This window comes from Cinclus cinclus, chromosome 18, assembly GCF_963662255.1.
Source record: "Cinclus cinclus chromosome 18, bCinCin1.1, whole genome shotgun sequence".
Classification (NCBI taxonomy): domain Eukaryota; kingdom Metazoa; phylum Chordata; class Aves; order Passeriformes; family Cinclidae; genus Cinclus; species Cinclus cinclus.
The window spans coordinates 13316714-13338053 of NC_085063.1; the positions used below are offsets into that span (position 1 = coordinate 13316714).

Genomic DNA, 21340 nt, shown 5'->3' on the forward strand with positions numbered 1-21340 from the left:
TATTTTTATGAGGAAATGCCCCGGGACAGCCACTTTGGATGGATTTACGGCCCAACGAGGCACTCCCGAGGCGGTTCGGGCTGGCGGGGGCTCTGAGGAGGCGCGTCCCGCCTTCAGTAATGTCACGGGCACGGGTGGTGCAGGAGCGAGTTTAATCCACACGAATTCCCGGTGGGAAGCTAGCGCTGCCCTGAGGGTACAAACAGCGATGTCGCGATGATAGTGACGCATGTCGGCGATAAATCACGCCGGAAATACGGCGGTGACACGGAGAACTCCGGCGAGAGGATGCCGAGAGGGGAGCGGGTCCCCATGGCTGCCCACGCTGTTCTTGTTCCTTCTGAGGGCGAACATCGCCAGGCCTTGGCATTGCGGGTGCAAGCCGGAAAATAAATTAATTACGAGAGCTACAATTAGCGTGGGTGCAGCCGCGCGAGGCTGCGGTGGCTTTGTCGCATCCAGAAATGTTCACGTCCAGGAAATTAGGGGATAAAGTTTAAAAAGCTCCACAGCCCGAGGCTCTGAGGGCTGCGATGGAGCCCTGGGAGCTTCCCCAGCGCTGGGTGGAGCTCGCTGGGTTTCCAGCAGGGAATAACAACATTTCCAGCTGTGGGGAGAGCTTCTCCAAAGACTGCACGTTTCGTGACCGGATTTTTTTTTCTTTTCTTTTCCCCCCGCTAGAGAAATGTTCAGAGAGCTCCAATGAATGATACGCTCCCTGTAGATTTATCACTGGACTTCTCCCAAACTATTCCTTTGTGCTCAGGTACCAGCCTGATGCATTTCCTATTGACCAGATTTTGTACCGTGTTGCAGTTGTTAAAGCCAAAAATTAGCTTTGCAGCTGTTTAAAAAAACAAACAAACAACAAAACAACCCTGTAATTACAAATTTTGTGTAAAGTCCTCAGGAAGCAATCAATATTGGGATATCATAAGTCACAGAACATTGTGCAGCTACATTTAAAGAGAGACTTGACACAAATAGAAAACACAATTAAAAAGGAACATACATTTATCAGACATACAAAGAGAACAAAAAATAAGAAATCAGTCCGATAATCAACAACTTTTGCTCCAGTACACAGCAAACATTCCCACCCAGCCTCTGTGATAATGACATTTCCAGGCAGGATGCGAACTGTGGAGAAGAAAGTGCAGATTTAATTCTTCTGCATCAGCTGCTGTGGGGATCTTCACCTGCTACCAGTGCGCCAGCACCCAGGGAATTCCTGCTGGAAATTCTGAGTGTGGGGATGTTCACCTGCACCAGCACCCAGGGAATTCCTGCTGGGAATTCTGAGTGTGGGGATGTTCACCTGCACCAGCACCCAGGGAATTCCTGCTGGGAATTCTGAGAGGGGGAATCTTCAGTGTGCCCAGGGAATTCATGACAGGAATTATGAGAGGGAGAATCTTCACCTGCTACCAGTACACCCAAGGAATTCCTGGTGGGAATTCTGAGAGGGGGAATGTTCACCTGCTAGCAGTGCACCCCGGGAATTCCTGGTGGGAATTCTGAGTGCGAATTGGTGCCCAAAGGAGCGAGGCCAGCGGCAGGTGCCTCAGTCCATCATGGCTCTGAACTGCTGGGTGTACTTGGCCAGCTCCTCCATCTGCTCCCGCAGCTCCCTGGTGGCCTCTGCGTTGGGATATTTGAGGGCTGCAGTTTTGGTGGCCAGGGCCAGGTTCTTGAGCAGGCTGCAGAAGCGGCTGCTGCTGTGCAAGATGTCGCTCCTGGCCTCCCTGTCCTGGGTTTCCTGGCACAGAGAATCCACCAGCTTCTGTCCCACCATGATGATGAGTTTGCTGTGGGAGATGAAGATTTCGGGGGGCTGCTGGTTGCTGAGGCTGGTGGTGAACACGCCGATGGCCTTGTGCAGGGCAGCGAAGCACAGCCTGCAGTGCTCTGGGAGGGGGATTTTCCTGGCTGGCTCCTGCCTGTTGGGATTTTCAGTCTTTTTTGCACATGGCAAAACCTGGAGAAAGGGTTAAAATAAAAAGAGATTCAGCCTGGTGCCACACGCTGGTTGTTTCTTTGGTTGCTTTGCCCTAAATTCTTGTGGTCTTCAAATCGCCCCACCCTGGAGCCTTTACAGTAATTTCTTTTTCCATAAAGTATTGGAAATTCTCCTGATTGCCTTTTTCCCCCTAAATACAGTTTTAATAATGGAGAGCACACAAAGTGCTGCAGCCAAACACCAATCCTTTACACAGTCTGGCCTTGAAGCTTCCAAAAAATACAAAACATTGGTCTTTAATGGACTTAATCAGGATTATGAATGATTAAAATGCGCAAGAGTCAATTTTGTGCCAGTGTACAACAAAATATTTTGAAATACTGATTCTCACAACCTTATCCCAAATGATGCTGAAAGGCAATAAAATAAACTGTATGACTTTAAACTGGAGTTGAGGAAAGTAAGTGTTCTTCACATGTTTTCAGCAGTAATTCTGGGAAAATGATCTCTGAGCAATAGGTCTCTGTATACAGAGATGTGTGTCTGAATGTAAATTACTCTGAGTTTTAGCAAGCACAGAAATCAGGGACTGAAAGCCCTCATAAATAACATTTTCAAAGTAGGAAATACCTTTGGGTTTGACTCTGTACTCTTCTGTGCTACTTCTTTACCTGAAATGACTTTCTGTGCCTGTTACAAATTAAAATGAAAGCAAAGTTGAAACAACTACATAAAGTATTTAAATATAAATGTGGTTTTCTCTTATTTCATGGGGAAACAACTACTTGCTCTGTAGCCTTCATGTTACAAATAGGAATGGGGGATTTATTAGAAGGAGCTGTAGGTTTTTTCCTCCTAAAATGTAGTACTTGATCCTGCAAGATCTGAGACTGAAACCAACAAAACATTTCAACAAAAGAAATTTTAAGGACAATCACCATTTCTTTGGGAAACTAAGGGAGATATTAATAGTAGATATTTCAGTAATTCTAAGGAGATTCTAGCAATCATCCAGAATTATTCTAACAACTAAATGGGATAATAAGAGAGTTTAATTTCTATGAAAACAGGATTTCCACAACACCTCAAGTTAGGAAGGAACATCTCTTGTCATGCCAAACACAATGTGTGGCAGGAAAAGAACTGAGGGAAAAGGGAAGTAAGGAATTGCTGCCTCCCAAAGAAATCCTGCTTTCCAAATGAATTTAAACAGACAGGAGTGATAAAAATGTTTCATTGTCTCTATTGATTAAAATTACTGCTCATTGTGCATGTGCCATCCATCACTGTCACAAAATCCTGGATCTGCATAAAGTCTGGAAAATGGGATGTAGTGCAAACTGAATGTGGCACTGGTGCAAAGGTAAAATAGTGCTGATAATTAACAATAATATCTGCAAAGGGTGCAGAATACGGAGAGTGAATCCCCGTGTCACTGACCTGTAACTGGACATAGTCGCAGTCCTCAGGGGAATTTTCTTCTGGTTTCTCCACAGGGACCCGGCTTTGGCTGGATTTCTCAGGAGCATTTCTCTGGAGTGACTCAATTTCTACTCTTCTTGGTACTGGGATTTGTTTTGCCATTTTGCATTCCAGGTTCACTTTTGGTTGCTTCTTTTCTTGTTCTTTCTCGTTCTTCCTGAAGAGCAGCTTCCCGTTGGCAATGATGATGGACACAAACCTCTTGATATCGTCTGGAATTGTCCTGGCCACCATAACGAAGCGATCCAGGTCGTCAGGGTTGTTCTGGGGCTTCCTGAGCACCAAAGCCTCCAGGGACCAGCTGCAGCTGTTGAGAGCTTCCCTCGTTTCTGTCAATATTTTGTAGGAGTTCATGAGGATTTCCAGCTGTTTTTTAATTCTGGTCTGCAGGTTGTTATCCGTGAGGTTGGAGGCGTTTCCCTTCAGAGCTTGAGCAAAGGCCAGGAACTCTCCCAGTGACACCTTTATGTGGTCCACTGCTCTGTGGATCTCCTCCAGGCTTTTCTCCAGGTGCTCCTGCAATCTCCACTTGCTGCTCACAAAGATCATTAAGCTGGCTATGGAGCTGGACACGCCGTGCTGCAGCTGAGTCAGGGTCCCGATGGCTGCTTCCAGCTCCAGTTTGATTTCTTGGACGGGCTCTGGTGATGGTGACAGCGGAGGAAACAACTCAGCAGAAGAGCTGCAGGATGAGTAGAGAGTGCTGCTTCTGCTGTCCACACTAGAGACACACAAACTGTCATTTTCTGACCTGGCATCCATCAAGAGCTGTGGAGAAGCATCATGTGCTTGGTCACTGTTGTTTTCCATCCCTTTCTTGGAGTGTCCAGCACTGGGCAAACCTTTAGGAATATCATAAACATTCTCCTCAGAGATCTGATTCCCAGCCTGGGCAGGCAGGAGACTGGGTGGCACCTCAGAGCTGCCATTGTGTGGCAGGAGGAGCACGTCCCGTGAGGATGGAACGTCGTAAAGGGGCGTTTCTGGGAGCGTTAATTTTCGCTGCGTCGGTGGGATGTCGTACAACTGTGCATTTCCAACCTTGGCTTCGGTGCTTGTGCCTGGAGCCTTGTACCTGGCTGGGGGAATATCATACAGCACCTGCTTCTCCACAGACTGGCCAGCAGGGTTTGGTTTGAATCTGGCATTTTCAGGGGATACTGGAATATCGTAAATCCATTCGGATTTCCGAGGGTTTGGCAAAGTGTTGTAATGGCCCCAGCACTTCTTCTGAGATTTATTTTCTGAGTCATCGAGTTCTCTTTTGGGAGGGACATCATATAACTGCAACAGAGCACAGAGGGTTCATAAACCATCTTTTTAAACAAGAATGAGAAACAGAACTGAATTCTCAGAGCACATAAATGTGTGCAAGTCCATTGATGTCGATGGAATGGCACCACAGAAAGGCTGACTGTGTTTTTTATTTTCTAACTTGCACAAGCTGCATTTATAAAAGGTAAAATATCTGAAGCACGGGTGATAAGATCCTACAGCAGAGTCCCCAGCCAGTGAAATTTTGTAGACACTTGATTTCTTCCCACTCACATGCACACCCTGACAAGCAATAAATCACCAACAGACACCACTGACTCTGCTCCAACATCTTCAGTGAATGTAAATTTTGCTTGATACAGACAAATGTGTGTACAGCTGGACTCTAAGCTGGAAAAGGGAAATTCAGGACCATTTGGTGAATAAGAAACAGTGGGGAAGAGATGGGAAACCGATCCCTGCTCCAAGCCAGGCATCCCAGGAATGACAGATTATTCTGTGCCCACCAAGCCTTACTTACATTGCCTGCTGGTGAGTCCTTCTGGCTGCCAGCTCCTGCCTTTTCTGGCTTGGATGGGATGTTGTAAAGCTGCTTGTGCTCTGCCTGGAAGCTCTCAGTGGATCTGCCCAGCAGAGAACCCTTCCGTGTGCTGGGGGGAGTGGCACCACTCTGCTCAAAGGGAATTAAAAAAAAAAAAAAAGTTTATTTTTATCCTTTTTAGAACCCACTGGGGTCTTGGGTTGCCCCAAAGGCTTTGATACATGAGTAGGTTTGGGTCAGAGCAAGGATCACCCCCTGACACAAAGGGGGTGACTGCAGGAAATCTGTGGATAACAAAGGACTGGGCAGTGCCAGGGAGCAGCAGGGTGTGGGGAGGCTCTGGACTGCTCCAGTGCCACTCACACCTTTGTGTGGGAGGTGACAGGACAGGACTGGGGGCTGGTGGCTGTCCCATCCTGGTGACCTGCACAGGCTCAGAGGTGGAGGAAATGTGACATTCACTGACCCCAGGGGAGTGGGACAGCACCAAGGACAGGATTGTGTAACAGGACACGTCAGGGTGATGTGACCAAACCCAGGGTGTGTTTTTCCCAGGAGGAGGTTGTTCGGGGTGACAATTTCTTGCTAAACATGTGACTATTCTCTAAACATCCCCAAATGACCCTGACCAAATGACACCGTGGATTCATTTCTTCATGGACTGAGGCAGAGGGGTTGACACTGGTACAGAGAATTCAGTGAGACAGTAGTGTCAACTTCTGTGCCTCGGAATCCACGGGGAAGTCCCTTACTGATGGAAAAAAATGGAAGTGTTTATTAGAAACACACCAGATTTAAGTCATATTTTTCTAAATTTTTAAGAAACTCAGGAGGACTGAGATTTTGAGCTAAAATTAGGCTATTTTCTTCCCAATTTTACAAAAAGCAAAGAGGCTGACAGTAGACTTGACCTGCAGATCTACTCTGAGGTGCTTCAGGGTGCCAGCTGCAGGGAGGGAGCAGGGACAGGACTCACCTGTGGGAGCAGGGACCCACGGTGCTGCCTGGAGGGGACATCATACACTTCCCCCCTGATGTTTGGGGCTGAAGCCCGGCAGGCTCTCGGGAGGGTAAACAGGTGCTTGGAGAGGAGAAAAAATAAAAATAAAGATAAAACTGCATTAGCAGGACACTGCTGGAGTAACCACTCCTAAGTGATAAAAACCTTCAGCTCTTCACTAGAGGGGAGACACAGGAACTGACCTTCCAAGCAATAGGATGTTTATTCCCAAATAATTCTCCTTTGCCAGCATTTGTGGTACAGTTTGGATAAGATCTGAACTGGCACTTACGTATCAAAAACAATCTGCCTTAATAACCAAAAAAATTTGGAGAAAATCCAGCTGCAGTTATCACTTAAACCTTTTATCTGCCCAAAAGCAGAACCTCTTGAAAAAGGAAGTGTGGAAATTTCGACTTCTCCAAGCCCACAGCCATTGGGTCAAGCCAATTTAATGTAAGAGCAACAAAAAAAGTGTAGGCTGAGAATTAATCTGTAGTTATGAAAGACTGACTCATCTGGAAGGAGTAAACCTTGATGTCCTGTCCAGCTCCATAAACAGGGAAGTCCAGTATGGGAATTTTATCTTTGCAGTCAGGCATGACCAGATCTGTGGGAAAATTAATGTCACAAAATATGATTGCTGGGTTAGAACTTTTCTTTTTTAGAATCAACCACCAAAACATGGGATTTTATTCATCCAGCCTGTCTTTAGCCTGGCTGCCCTCAGCTAATTTATAAATGAGCCATTGCAAACCACTGATCTCCAGAAACACTGCTGGGGTGAGGTGTTACAGTCAGTGGTTTTAAACTGGAGGGAATGATTTCCATTGTGCAAGTCTTGCAGCAAGTAAACAGAGGGGAAATATGGTAGAGGAAGAAGAGTGCAGCTCCACTCTGCCTGGTTCAGCTCATCTGAAAAGGGGGAATGAGGAGTGAAGACAAAACCCCTTAGTGCTCTGCGATAGAGAATCACAGAATCACAAAATGATTTGGTTTGGGAGGGGTCTTAAAGACCATCTGTCTTTAAAGAGCACCCCCTGCAAAGGGCAGGGACACCTTCCGCTATCCCAGGTTGCTCCAAACTCCCTCCATTCTGTTCTGGAATTCTTCCAGGGATGAAGAATCCTGGGCAACCTGTGCCTGAATGGGAGCATCTTCCTTGCAAACAGAGGCACAGCTTCCCTGAGTGAAAGGGTAAAATGCAAGAGGTGTCAGGAAAGCCATCCTTAGCCCAGGTCTGCTTCCAGATGGACAAATCTGAGAATCCAACAAATAGGAAACTCCCTGGATGTCACATGTGGGTTCTTTTTGAAGTCCTGTCAGTGGCAGTAGAACCAGAATGTGCCCTGTGTGTGAGGCAGGAGCAACGAGGTTTCTCTGTGGGGTGAAAACACCCAGGCTCAGAGGGATTTCTTTTTGTTTCATTGCTTTAATCAGCTCCCTCAAAGACTCACAGGGGCTTTTCCCAGCTGCTCAGAAGACAGCTGAGTATGCCAGGAGCTTTGCCAGCTGTGCCACAGGATCTCTGGGGATGGTCTGGGTCGTTCTGTGCTCCCTGAGCTCCCCTGCCTTGGGGACAGTTTGTGACCACCAGGGTGCAGCTGGTGTGGGGACAGCTGGGGCACTGCCACAAGCAACCCCTCTCTCATCAGAGGCTGGGACATTTCTTTTTCATCCTTCATTCTTTCTCATTCTTAGACTAGAACGGCTTAGGTGGATAAATTCATGAAATGAGACAGGGAAAGCCAAGGGGCTCTTCTGTCAGACCACTCATCCACATAATGAATAGATGACATTTTCCACCTGATTTGCTGGCACAACATGGAAAATTGATGCCAATCTCTGATTCAGTTTGCAAATGGCTGCTTTAGGACCAGGAATGTGGAGAAATCAGATCACAGCAAGCGCAAGAGTCTCTTGTAGCTGTACTCAGTTTGAGTTTGAGTTTGAGTTTGAGTTATGGCTGTGCACTGCAGCTGCAGAGCTGAAAATGAGGTTTTGGTGTGGATGTCCTGAGTTTGTTGTTTTCCAGCACACACCTGGCACCCAGCAGGAAGCAGCAACGAGGTTTCCATGACTGACCTTCCACACAGCAGGAGGAAAGGTGGCTGAATGAGCCCCATAAATCAAACGATCATTAAATCAGCCTAAAATTCTATATAGCTGAATTTTCTTCCTTTTCCAATTAGAATTTCTAATGTGATTTCCTTACACAGAATAAAGAGCCACCCAGGGCTGGAGAGCTCACGGAACTGAACAAAACCTTTTGCTTGAACTCTGTCCCCACCTGCTCTATTTCCCTTTCATTATGAAACATTCCACACTCATTTTTTTCCTGAAGAAAGCACAAGGTTTTGATCTTGAAAACTAGTGATATGCAATCAAATTGCATGTTCCATGTATGTGTTTTGTTTGAATGTCAGACACGAGGAGCTGGGAGAAAGAAGAGCCAGTATGAAACACTGGAAAACCAGTTTGTTCTCCTCCCTAACTGGGGGAACTGGTGACATCTCTCCTCCTGTACACCTTGGTCAATGTCTCAGCAGCAGCAAAAACAGGCTGGGAGAGAAACTGGTTGAGGGTACACAACAAAACTTTGTGTCCTTCTGAGTGTCTGGCAGGGGCTGCTGCTTTGTGCAAGCCTAGTGACACACAAGAGAGGGGCAGCAGATTCTGAGCTTGCTGAGCTGCTGGAGACAGACCAAAAAAAAAGCCAGACCAAACCCAGCAATCACACACCAAAAGGTTATTTTAAAAAAATTATGAATCATGTCCCTGTGCAGATGGATGCAAAGACCCCACGTGTGCCCAGAGGACTTTGGATAGCTGCATGCTGTGGCCCATCCAAGGAGAAAGTTCTGTGTCTTGTTATTTTAACTCTGTAAATAATTTCTAGATTGTCCCAAACAAATGGTGTATTCTTTACTTCCTGCCCTATTTTACAGCTGGTTTAAACTGTCAGAAAGGTGAGGGAGTACAGAATATAGAGATTCTCATCTGTTGCCCAGAGCAGCATTTCTTACACAATGCTATAAATTGATGGGAGTTTCCTAAACACCATCATTGTTCTGCTACAAACTCCACTGAAAATCTCAGGCTTTCTTATTTTCTCACTCCCAGCAGTTGTTTAAACATACCAAATTCTTATTTTACATACCAACTGCTGTTCCCATTAAACCTTCTGGGCTTTGCGCAGCACCAGCAAGAGCATCCACAACCAAGTGGAGATTTCCCAAAAACCTCTCCGTATAAAGATTTGAATCGCGGAACCGAATTGTGTTCCACGCAGGGGCACCAAAACGGTACAAAAATCACAACATTAATCCGAATGCGACCTCACACAGGTCGTTCGCATCGGTTGTTTTTAGAGCTGCCTTTATCCTCACCTGGTGCGTGGAGCGCTCGGTCCTCTCGCTGAGCAGCTGCGCCGCCAGGGCCGGCACCTGGTACACGGCCTGGACAGGGACAGGGACAGGGACAGGGACAGGGACAGGGACAGGGACGGCCGGCTGCTGGACCCAGCCCTCCATCTTCTCGTAGGCGGCCGACAGCGCCGCGGCCTTGGGCGCGGAGGGCACCTGGTAGATGCCGTGTGGCTCTGGTGGCTCCGTGGGCTGGCGGCCGTGGGCCGGCAGGAGCTGCAGGCGGTTGGCGGGGGCCAGGCCGTGGCGGCCGTGCAGGGAGCATCGCCACCAGCCCTCGCTGCCCGGCACGTGCTGCTCCAGCACCGTCAGGATGTCCCCCCTGCGGAACGCCAGCTCGTCCGAACACTCGGCCTGGTTGTCGTACAGCGCCTTGGCCAGGCTGTGCTGGGGACACGGAGCGCACATTGTCACACCAACCTCACACCCGCGCTGTGGAGGGAGCAGGGTCCCTCACGAGGCCTCCCTGGAGAGCTGTCCCCCAGATAAGCATTGCTTAGTCACGGTGACTGGCTAAGAGACCCTTCTCTTTGCTTAGGACCCCGCTTTATCTCCTTGTAAAACTATTGGTCGTATTTCCTCAGCCCCAAACCGTTGGTCCTTTTGCCAAGCCATGCTTTCCCTATAAAACCCCTGCTTTTACCTGGTTCAGCAGAATGCTGCTGTCACTGGACACCCTTCACAGCAGAAGACAACAAAGAACTCTGGAATCTCTACACAGCGCTCCCGGTCTCTCATCCCAGCGTTGGCTGAGGTACCTTGCAAGCTGAGCTGAAATCACTGAGAGCTGAAATCACTACAAGAGCTGATCACCCGAAACTCAGGCCTTGCTTGTGTATTGGTACCTTGTGGCTGAGACTGCCTAGACTCCAGGACAGGCTGCTCCTGGTGGGACTTCACTCTCTGGGTATTTGGGAGGAAGCCAGGGTCTGACTGACCCCCAGCCCAACACCACACTATGGCTCCTTGCACCCCAGCTTGGTGTTTCCACCTCAATCTCAGTTTAATTCACCCACCCCTTTTCACATTGAACAACCTCTCTCGAGTGCTGGTTTCAGAGTTAAGCTGTGGCACTTTGTGTCTGCTACGTTCAATAAAGAAATAGATAATAATAAGGTTACTGTGATATATTTCTTCATCGCCTTTTCCCTCTTGAGGCTCTTGAAGAGCACTGCTAATCTTCATTATTTAGATTTATTATATTAGACTTACACACGTTGGACTTGTAAAACACAAGAATGTCCACCTAAAAATGAGGAAGAGCCTCTTTCCAGGAGGGTGGCAGAGCCCTGGAATGGCTGCCCAGGGAGGGTGTGGAGACACCCCAAACCCACCTGGATGCATTCCTGTGTCACCTGCTCCAGGTGACCCTGCCTTGGCAGCAGGGTTGATTTCCAGAGGTCCTTTTCAACCCTGATGATTCTGTGATCCTTATGTGAAAAACAGGTGTTTTCTCCATTGTCATTCTGTGAATTCTTCATCTCATACTGACTCATTACGAGACCACAGAATCATGGAATGGCTTGGGTGGGAAGGGATGTTAAAGCTCATCTCATCCCACCCCTGCCATGGCAGGGACACCTTCCACTGTCCCAGGTTGCTCCAAGCCCTGCCCAGCCTGGCCTTGGACACTTCCAGGGATCCAGGGGCAGCCAGAGCCAGCAGGTAGCTTTAGTCACCGCAAGCATTTGTGCAAAGGGTAGAGAAAGCTGTGGATGTTATTTTTAGGGTTTGTTTTTTTTTTTCAGTACAAAATAGATTTTGCTTTCAGCTTTAAAACGGGACTGTCTGCTTCCCAGTCATGTGTCAGCATGAATTTCTTATCAGAAAGTGCAAGTAATGTCCAGAGAGATAGCACCCAAATAGGAAACGTGATGCCTTGTATTTTTGTCCAGAGCATTTGCTGTGAAGGAGCAGCTGGCTTGAAGCTGCAGCAGCAGAACTCCAATTTGTCAGCGCAGCTGGCGACAGGAGCTGCTGTGGGCTGCAGGCGTTTGGTGCTCGGGGTGCCCATGGACAATGGCTCTTTTGTGGGACAAGGACAGCTGCCAGGGCTGGACAGCAGCCCCCGTGGCCTCATGGCCCAGCCTGGCTTTTGCTTTGAACATGGGAGTCCGCTTTGGACTGGGACAATGCCAAATGTTGGAGTCAGACCCCCAGGAATGCCCTCCTGGGGCGTGCCAGGGCTCTACGCTTAAAGCAGAGGGAGAACAGCCAACTCTTCCTGCTATTCATCAACACTGCTCCATCCTGGGGTTTGGATGCTGCACAGACACACTTCTGAAGGACAGACCCTCTTCTTCAGCCCCGAGGAGGGCGGGCAGAGGAAAGCTCTCCCCCTTTTCCAACATGAAGAGTCTTATCCAGGCGCAGGCAGGAAATGGGTGAAGGGGCAGGAAGGCTGGGATGAGGATCTGAGCCTGGCAGGGGCACACACAGCAAGGCTGCCCTTCCTATTTCACCCACACAGCTCAGAGGAACATCTGGCTCACACTGTGGTTTTAAAAAGCATCTAAATATTGACATTTCCCCTTTCCTGTGGAAACACCGCACTGAAGATGCTGCTGAGCCTAATTTTATAATCAGAGACACAAACCTCTCCATCAGAGGGGTCCCTGCTCAAGGCACACATTCCTTTGGTTTGGCCAATAAAAATGTGCCAATATCCCAGGGCCAGAGGCCAGGCTGAGGCAGAACACAGTGGCTCAGATTTTGCATTTCTGGAGCTCACACTGGGGCATGCAGGCTCACATCTGTAATAACACAAACCCGGGAACCTCTAGAATCATCCCAAATCAAGCCAGGCAGGAGATTAATTAATTAATCAATTTAATTATAGGGCACTCTGGGGAACCTGACCTAGCTAGAAAATAGATCTGTTCATGGATCACCTCATATCCCATCCAGAGAACTGGAATGGCAAAAAGACTTTGACAAGAGAAGTAATGGAGACAAGCCCTGACTGGATGTGACTGAACTGAGGTTGTCAGACCTCAGACAAGCAGGGTCAGTGAAGCTCTTAAAAAGAAGAAATTTAAAAATAAAAAAAAAAAAGAAACAAAAACAAAACACCCAAGAAAACAAATCCCAAAGGTTTTCCAGCTAAGGCAGGGCTTAATGAAATTCCAAGTTTCAGGACAAACATTGGATACTTTGGAGTTCGAGAGCACATCTTTCCTGTCTACTCTCAGTATTTCAGTATCTCAGTATTTCAGGACCTCAGTATCTCAGTATTTCAATATTTCAGTAGTCAGTATATCAGTATCTCAGTATTTCAGTATTTCAATATTTCAGTAGTCAGTATCTCAGTATTTCAGTATCTCAGTATTTCAGTATCTCAGTATTTCAGTAGTCAGTATCTCACTATCTCAGCACAGCACCACAGCCAGACGCTGCAGGAGGTGAGTGCTTGCTCCCACGTCTGTGTGCAGGCTCATCCCCATGGGATGGGGTTATCTGCAGTGCGGGCTCTGGACCATCCCAGAGGGGCTGTGGGACAGAGCCCAGCCCTGTCTGCTCTCCCAGCTCCCTGGGACATGTGTGAGCCATCGCTGTGGCAGCCCCTTCCTCTCCTGTGAGCAGAGGCATCCCTGACCTGCTCCTGACTGTAAACAAGCACTGCATTCCCAGGATCCAGAGCCCTCCAGGATGCTCAGAGGAGGGGCTGTGCTGGAAGGGGGACACTGGGAGCTGCATTTTTCACTGTCAGCCAGCAGAGCTCTGGCTGTCCAGCGTGTCCTCCCCAGCCAGGGCTTGTGGAGATCTTGGGTGCTTTGTGTGTTGTGCCCTTAAATAACCAACATGTAAAAGCACTAAAGCAACACAGGTGAGCTCCAAGAGATTTTCCTTCTTTGCTTGCTGCTTCATCCCCATCAGCAGCCTTGTAAAACTTCTCCTAAGACAAAGAACATCCTAAAAGCCCCACAAAAAGCACCTTGAGAAGCAGTGCTGGGGCTCTGCTTTCACTGAGTGGGTTTAAACAAGCTGGTGACAGAGCACAGACCTGGAAAAGAGGGAAAAGTGTCCCCTGCAGCTCCTCCCCAGGGCACTGGGACCCCCAGAGCCCACAGCCACACCAGGGCAAAGCAAGGGGGTCACACCCTGAAGGGATTTTCAGTGCAGGGTCTCTGGCACAGCTTCACTTCAGAAGTTCTCATGTAGCTGGAAGTGCATCTCCTTTAGTGAAGCATGGCTCAGATGTGGAGAGAGTCATTCCCCTCCCAAACTGGACTTTTCACATCTTTGTTGTTTGCAGATCCTTATCCAGCACTGGTCCCTCAGTAAAGCCTTGGCAGCCCTTGGGAGTCATAGGAGTGAAAGCTGCTACCTCATGTTTATTAATGGAGAAATTGTAATTAGGAGCAGTAAAGCTGATCAGTGCACAGTTCTATAATTTAAAATTTTATACCCTCAGACTGACATCTGTGCTCTGTGTACACAATAGATATTTATGCTAAGGGAAGAACATCCCACTGTTACTAAAATCTCCTGATGCCTCTCCTCTCCCAAGCCTGATCCTCAGTGTCTAGGACTATGAAAGAGAAAATAAATAAATAAAAAATATACAAGCATTGCTAGAAAAATCCAGGTGAACACAGTGATGTACAGCACGTGATATTTGAGCATCTTACCTACAAGCCTCACAAAATAATTTGTCTATGCCCCTGTCTCAGTTTTTGTTTGGAAATCCCAATTTGCTACCCTGTATTATTTCATGTGAATGGGTACTGCACTATTTCACAGCGTTTCAGATTTTAAAAGAGCTATTTTTCATTTATTATCTTCAATTTGCTTCTTAACAAGCCCTAATAACATCATGTAAATAAAGAGGCAGTTTAATCCTGGGAGTTTTTGTGGATCAGGAGAAACATTTCTCATGTTGCACATCAATATATGTTTTACTGCAGGAAAGTGGGACTTAAAATATTTGAGGAGGAAGAGATAGAGCAGTGGCTGTGTTTGCTAAACAGCTCTGCTCATGTATCAGTGACACCTCTGACATGTTTACAGAGCAGCTTCCAGTTAATCCCTTCACCTCCCCACAAAGCTGCAGAAATAAACATTTCCATCATCCATTAGCTGGGAACAGGCTTCCCTGAGAATTCCCTTTTCAACCCCAGACCACGTGGAGCCACTTAAATTTTGCCCAGTTAATTGTGGAGAGTTCACATCAACATCCATCGGAAAAGAGCAGAATTTACCTTGAAAGCTCAGATCGTTCTCTACCTGCATGTGCAGCATTTCCTGTGACTTGCAGAAAATCCTTCTGCATTTTTTTTGTTTTGTTTGTGTATTTTGGAAAAGCTCGTACAGAAGTTTTGTGTGAACATCAAGGAGGAATGAACATCAGGACTTGTTTTTATTGCTTTAATTGATTTTGTGGGGGTGGAAGAAGGTGCTGATCAGCAGGTTTTGCATTCTAAATGGTCAAATCAGTTTTTGATCAAATACAGAACCACCAATTAAAAAATTCAAGCTTACAAATCCTGCAGCTTCAGACAAGGCAGTGTTGCAGAGGTGGGAATTACAAGCTGCAGTTCTGCTAATTTCCCCCAAACTTTCTTTTCTTCACAGATAAAAATCAATCAACTCCTAGCTGTGTTAAAATCACCAGAACAGGACAAGTGCAGCCAGGATTTCACCCCACTCACTTATTTTTATTTTTACACAAGTGCTCTCATGCCCAAGTTCAAGGGAAAATGAAGCTTCCACTTCCTGCTGCTCCAGACACTCCCTGTGTGAGTATTCCTGGGCTTTGGGTCCTCAAACCATTTTTTTTTTCTCCCATATACACCCAGCCACTTTAGGGTTTTTTGACTTTTTAAAACCTTTTAGTATCTTAATCACACCTACCTGCACTTATTTCTAAATGTGGCTTTAGAGGTACAGAAAGTCCTGCTGAGTACAAGGGTCCTCCTCAGAGCAGGGTCCTCACCCTCCTTGCTCTCCCTGCCTATGGATCAGGTAAAACATTCCCAGGGAATCCTGGCAGAAGCAAATGGCACGTTTTTCATTGAAAAATGAGAAATTTCAGGAATTTCTGCTGCTGGAGGTGCAGGGTGCTGTCCCTGGATGCTGTGCCCTTTTCCCATGGTGTGGCAGCAGTGCAGAGGCTGAGGTCAGGGTAGGGGCTTCTGATTCACAAAAATCAGCAGCAGCACGACTCCCAAAGCTGCAGCATCCTGGGGCTGCACTTCCCAGCCCCCAAAACCTTGCTGTCACCCTGCCCTCCGCACGGCCCTGCAAAGGTCCTGTTTCTGAGCAAATTAATTAAATGCATTGAATAAACTGAGAAATGGATGGTTTCTGGGTGAGTATCACTGAAATTGTAATATTTCCCCGGGTAAAGTGGGTTTTCCAGCTGGCCTGAGCACTGGTGTGAATCCCCTGGTGCAGGCAGCAGCCGGACCCTGCTGCTGGCCCATCATTAGCACAGGACACATGGTGACAGCACAGGACACATGGTGACAGCACAGGACACATGGTGACAGCACAGCCCTGCCCTGCCCAGCTGCCAGGGATCAGCTGGGACTGCTGAGCCACTCACTTGGCACAGCCGAGCTCAGCACAAAGCCCAGCCTGGGGGCTGGGGGCAGAACCGGTGACAAACGGCAGCGAAATGGGTTTGATCCATCACTGATCCCCACCAGACCAGGAGAAAACAGTGTTTCCTAAAAATGAGCACTCCTTTCCTCTTTTGAGCTCCAGTTCTCCTTGCAGACTGCTCTGCAGGATGTGGCCAGTCCTTACCCTCAGTGCAAAGACTGAAATTACTTGGCATTTTCCTCATCACACAGTGACCTCAATTCTTGAGACATTTCCATTACCCATTTTCTAGGAATCAATGCAAAAACATATCTCCTTTTTTTTTTTTTTTTGAGGTAATATACAGCTCAACTCTTAACCTCATTTTTTCCAAGAGAACATGGAAGTGACCAGTCTAGGTCACTCACGAACATTTTTAATAAAGTTGTTATTATTCAATGTACAGAACAAGCCCTCACCCTCCTCAGCCACGCTGCTGTTCTAGAGAAAGGGTTCATTTGGATTCTATTTTGAAAATTAGGACCACGAGCTCTGTTAGTGATGTGCAGATCAGCTGAACACACACATTGCAAAAAGACCCTGCCAGATGCAGATTTCACCCTCTATCCACTAGAAATCAAATCAGGAAAGTCATTACATGAACTGCAGCAGAAAGAAAAGAACCCAGTACTTACATTGACCTTCATTTTGCTGCCTGTTTCCCTGTTAGTCCATCACCTGAGGAGGAGGAGGAGGAAGATCTCCCCAGCCCTGTCAGTGGGTCAGGCAGCACTGGAGGCTCTGGCTGGAAGCCTGGAGAGGGAAAGCTCAGCCTCTCCCCCCTCCTGCTCGCTGGGAGCCCCAGGAAAGCAGCTCTGGGAATGGGGGGAGCTCATTACGTAGCAGAATTCTCTCCAGGGAGCCACTGGGCTGCAGCTGGTGATGTGCAGGACACACAGCCTCCCCTGCAGGGAGTGCCTTCCCTGCTCTGAACAGAAAACCCAGGGCAGCAGGGCTGGATCAGGAAGAGGATGGCATTTGGAAGCATTTTTTGCAGCAGCAGTTTTTACTCCTGGTTTGTTGTGCTTGGAGGTTTTTTTTTTGTTGTTGTTTGTTTTTTTTTTTTTTTTTTTTTTAACCTCAGAGTGGTGTGAGGTTTGATAAACTTTTCACCTGTCTCTAGAACTGAACAGAACTCCTTTGTGGTTATAAACACCCTGCAAAACAACCTCCCCCTGCAGAGGCAGAAAACCCCAGGAGGACAGCTAAACATGACCTGCAGCTGAAGGATTTTGTTTCTTGGACTATTCTAAAAATTCCTTGAATATCATTAAGGTACAATGTTATTTTGAATTATTAATAGTTGTTATTTGCTTGGCAACAGCTGAGTCCACATCATGCTGGTGCACAGGTTTTACCACTTTGGGCTCAGGATATCTTGGGGTTTGCAAATTTTCTGCTTTTGCCTTTGTACACTCTGGCTTTTCTCTGGTAAAAGCCTTTTCCTTCCTCTTTCCACAGCAGCTTCAAGATGAAATTAGACACTGGCTTTCAAAGCCACAGTCTTGTAGCTAGAAAACACTTTAATATCTTGAATGGAAAATGCTGAATTGAAAAGCTTCATCAACAAAATTTACACCCCTAGGCTGGGAGCAAACCAGCTGCTGTCCAGAGGAGAAAGAATTCCTGGCACAAAGCAGCCCATTTCAATGCCTCTGTGATTTCTCTCTCTCTTTTTTTTTTTTTTTCTTTTAATATCAGAAGCAGACATTTCATGCAGGTGATTAGGAGCCATTCATTTGCTACCCTGGAGTTTTTCAGGTGCTCCAGCATTTGGAATGATGGAGAAATATCAGTTATAAACCCACAACCTGTGGCCACAGAACTACTTTCAAACACAACTAAATGTTCCCATTCATGAATCCGAGGGGGAATTTCTGCTGTTCAGGGACACCTCGCACTGTCTCAGGCTGCTCCAAACCCCAATGTCCAACCTGGCCTTGGGCACTGCCAGGGATCCAGGGGCAGCCACAGCTGCTCTGGGAATTCTATTCCAGGGCCTCACCTCCCTCACAGGGAAGGATGTTTTCCTACAATCCAATCTAAACCCATTCTCTGTCAGTCTGAAGCCATTCCCTGTGTCCTGTCCCTCCATCCCTTGTCCAAACTCTCTCTCCATCTTTCCTGCAGCTCCTTCAGGCCCTGCAAGGCCACACTGAGCTCACCCCAAAGCTTCTCCTCTCCAGGTGAACGATGCCAGCTCTCCCAGCAGAGCTGCTCCAGTAACCTGGGATCATCCTGGAGCCTCCTCTGGACCCTCTCCAGCAGCTCCAGCTCCTTCCAGACCCCAGGGCTGGGGCAGCTCTGCAGGTGAGGTCTCACCTGAGCAGGGCACAGGGGCAGAATCTCTGTCACTCCCCACGCCTGCGTTTGTGGGTGAGGTGGGAAGGTGTGAACGGGGCATTTTGGGAGAGAGAAACTTCAGATCCACTTCATGCACATCCAGACACTCTCCCACTTTCCCTCTGGCAGCAGCCCAGCCAAAGCTGTGCCGCTGCAGGAGCCCGGGGAGCTCACGGGGTTTGAGATTGCAGCAAGGGCTGCAACGCTTCCTGTGCTGCCCCTGGATATGCAACAACAACCAAACAACAACTTCTGCTGGCTGAACTCCAACTGAAATCATTTTCAGAGGTTTTCTCCCTGTGCAGGTGCAATAGTTGGGACACAGGGATAATTGTGGAGCATTTCCTGTCACAGCAATGCTGCTGAGGGTTGGTGCTTCAGAGTCCAGAGAGCAGAAAAAAAAAAACAAACCCTTGGTGTTTTTATATTATTCAAATATTATAATAAACAGTACTGCCAGGATGGTGGGGGTCTTATAAACAGCTCATAAATGATGTTGCAGAAATAAGTTTGTTTTTTATTACTTAGCTGAAGTTCACTGGGTGGCTCTGGCTATGTCTAAAATGCTCACAGCAGAACAGGAAATCAGTTCACTACCATTGCATTGATTTATTGACAATCCACTCAAGAGAACTGGAAATATATCTAGAAATAGAAAATTCCTCCATATAGAAATACAAAATGTCCTGCCTCAATTACTGATGACTCAATGGGAAAAGTAGCCCCCTAATATTTGCAAGCCTTGATGGAAAATTCTGAGTGTAAAAAAATGACTCGCTGAGCTTCTATTAAGCTTTTTCCCACACTACATTTTCTATGAAATTTCCAGGAGGCAGTTTATTTACAGTAAACACTGAGATCATAATCCACAATGAAAATCTTAATTCCATTACACTCATTGGACTGAAGGACAGCAAGGCACTGACTTTAAATCAAGATTGCAACATTCTCCAATCCTTGCAGCTGCAGCAGTGCCTCTGATCTGTATAAAACTAATCTAGATGGAATATAGATACAGAAATAAACGTAACAAACCTTATACACCGGGTCCAGTCTTTCAAAATAGGAACACAGAGTGTTTCAAAATGTTTTCTGGTTTGCATGTAAGATAAAGAAATTATGTCACGCAAGAGGGCACCAGGGCTGTCACTGAAATTCTCTGACAAAGGATCTGTGTCTCTAATGTCACTGCAGCATAGCAGTGAGGTGGAACCCTGACACTGTGTCTGTCTAATTTCACAAATGTGGTTATTTCTGGGTATTTGTTGGTTTTCAATCCGCTTTATTCGGGATCCTCAGCAAGAAGACATTCCTCCCAGTCAGTGGTTTTGTCACCATGAAAAGCACAGGGGGACATCAGGTACAAAGAACCTTCTGTCCCTCCGAGGTGAGGAACTCAAACACTTCACAGAACCACAGAACCACAGAACCACAGAACCACTGAGCTTGGGAAAGAGCTCTGAGACCTCCAAGCTGTTCCTGATCCCCACCCTGTCCCCAGCCCAGAGCTCTGAGTGCCACCTCCAGGAATCCCTTGGATACCTCCAGGGATGGGGATCCAAACCTCCCTGGGCAGTTCCAAACCCTGAGCACCCTTTCCATGGGGAAATTCCTGCTGCTGTCCACCCTGAGCTCCCCTGAGGCCGCTCCCTCTGCTCCTGTCCCTGTTCCCTGGAGCAGATCCCAAATCCCCCCCGGCTGTCCCCTCCTGTCAGGGAGTTGTGCAGAGCCACAAGGTCCCCCCTGAGCCTCCTTTTCTCCAGGCTCAGCCCCTTCCCAGCTCCCTCAGGAATTCTCCAGCCCCTCTCCAGCTCCCTCAGGAATTCTCCAGCTCCCTCACGAATTCTCCAGCCCCTTTCCCAGCTCCCTCAGCCCTTCCTGGTGCTCCAGCCCCTTCTCCAGAAACACTCAAGCCCCCCAATTTCTCTCTTGCCATGAAGGGCCAGAACTGGAGGGATCCCACCAGTGCTACTTCACATCACCAAGAATCCCACCGAGTTCAAACATCAAACCCTGCCCTACCCCAAAATTCAGACCTACCTTTGCAGCTGTGTTGCTCCTTGGGCTCGTATCCATCGTTGTCATTCCCCACCTGGGGCAATACAGGGAATTACAGCGGGGTGGGGACACTTCAGCTGTGCCCAGGCACTGGGAACTCCCCTCAGCAAAGTCCATCTCACAGCTCTGCCCCTAACAGCACTTGCAGCCTGTGAACAAGGTTCTCATGTAAGATAACATCTGAGGCAACAGAAGATAAAAGGAGGACAGAATAAAAACCCCCCCCAAAAAAAGTCCTTTTGGTGACTCGAAGTGAGAAAACGATGTGTGCAAGTGGGATTTGCCTTGGTCTTTCTGCCACCAACTTGTCGCAAGCAGTGGAGTGTGAGCCCTGTGCTGGTGCTCCTGTTTCCTCTTTTGCAGCAGTGAGATCAGGGCTAGGGCACGAGGAGGAGCTGCACAGGCTCGATAAGACAGACACGGCTGCCACAGTCCCAGCAGGGCAGGATTCCACAGCCCGGCCTTCCAAGTGGTCTCCCATCAGAACACTCAAGGTACCTCGGAACACGGGGAAAGGTGTTTGTAGGGTCAGGGACTGGTTTGAGATGAAGGCACCTTGGGGAGCTCCTCATTCCATGGGCAGGGACACCTCCCACCACAACAGCTCCTTCCCAGCCCCATCCAACCTGGCCTTGGATATTAAATTTCACCCCAAGGCTGCATTTTCCCAC

At 47.7% G+C, this 21340-nt stretch overlaps 1 protein-coding gene across 5 annotated transcripts; it reads right to left on the reverse strand.

Annotated features, from left to right (window-relative positions):
* Positions 1-135: 135 nt before the first annotated feature.
* CASS4 (Cas scaffold protein family member 4) lies at positions 136-20992 on the reverse strand. Of its 5 annotated transcripts, none has more exons than XM_062505244.1 (7): positions 20652-20992; positions 9648-10070; positions 6235-6339; positions 5238-5387; positions 3401-4726; positions 2591-2650; positions 136-1978 (listed from the first exon to the last, which is right to left on the reverse strand). In XM_062505244.1, the coding sequence occupies exons 1-7, from the start codon at positions 20784-20786 to the stop codon at positions 1565-1567; spliced, it is 2613 nt and encodes an 870-aa protein (XP_062361228.1). In that variant the 5' UTR covers positions 20787-20992; the 3' UTR covers positions 136-1564. The 5 variants fall into 5 exon arrangements, with proteins under 5 accessions (XP_062361228.1, XP_062361230.1, XP_062361229.1 ...); XM_062505246.1 differs by lacking the exon at positions 20652-20992 and adding an exon at positions 16904-20065; XM_062505245.1 differs by lacking the exon at positions 2591-2650.
* Positions 20993-21340: the final 348 nt, after the last annotated feature.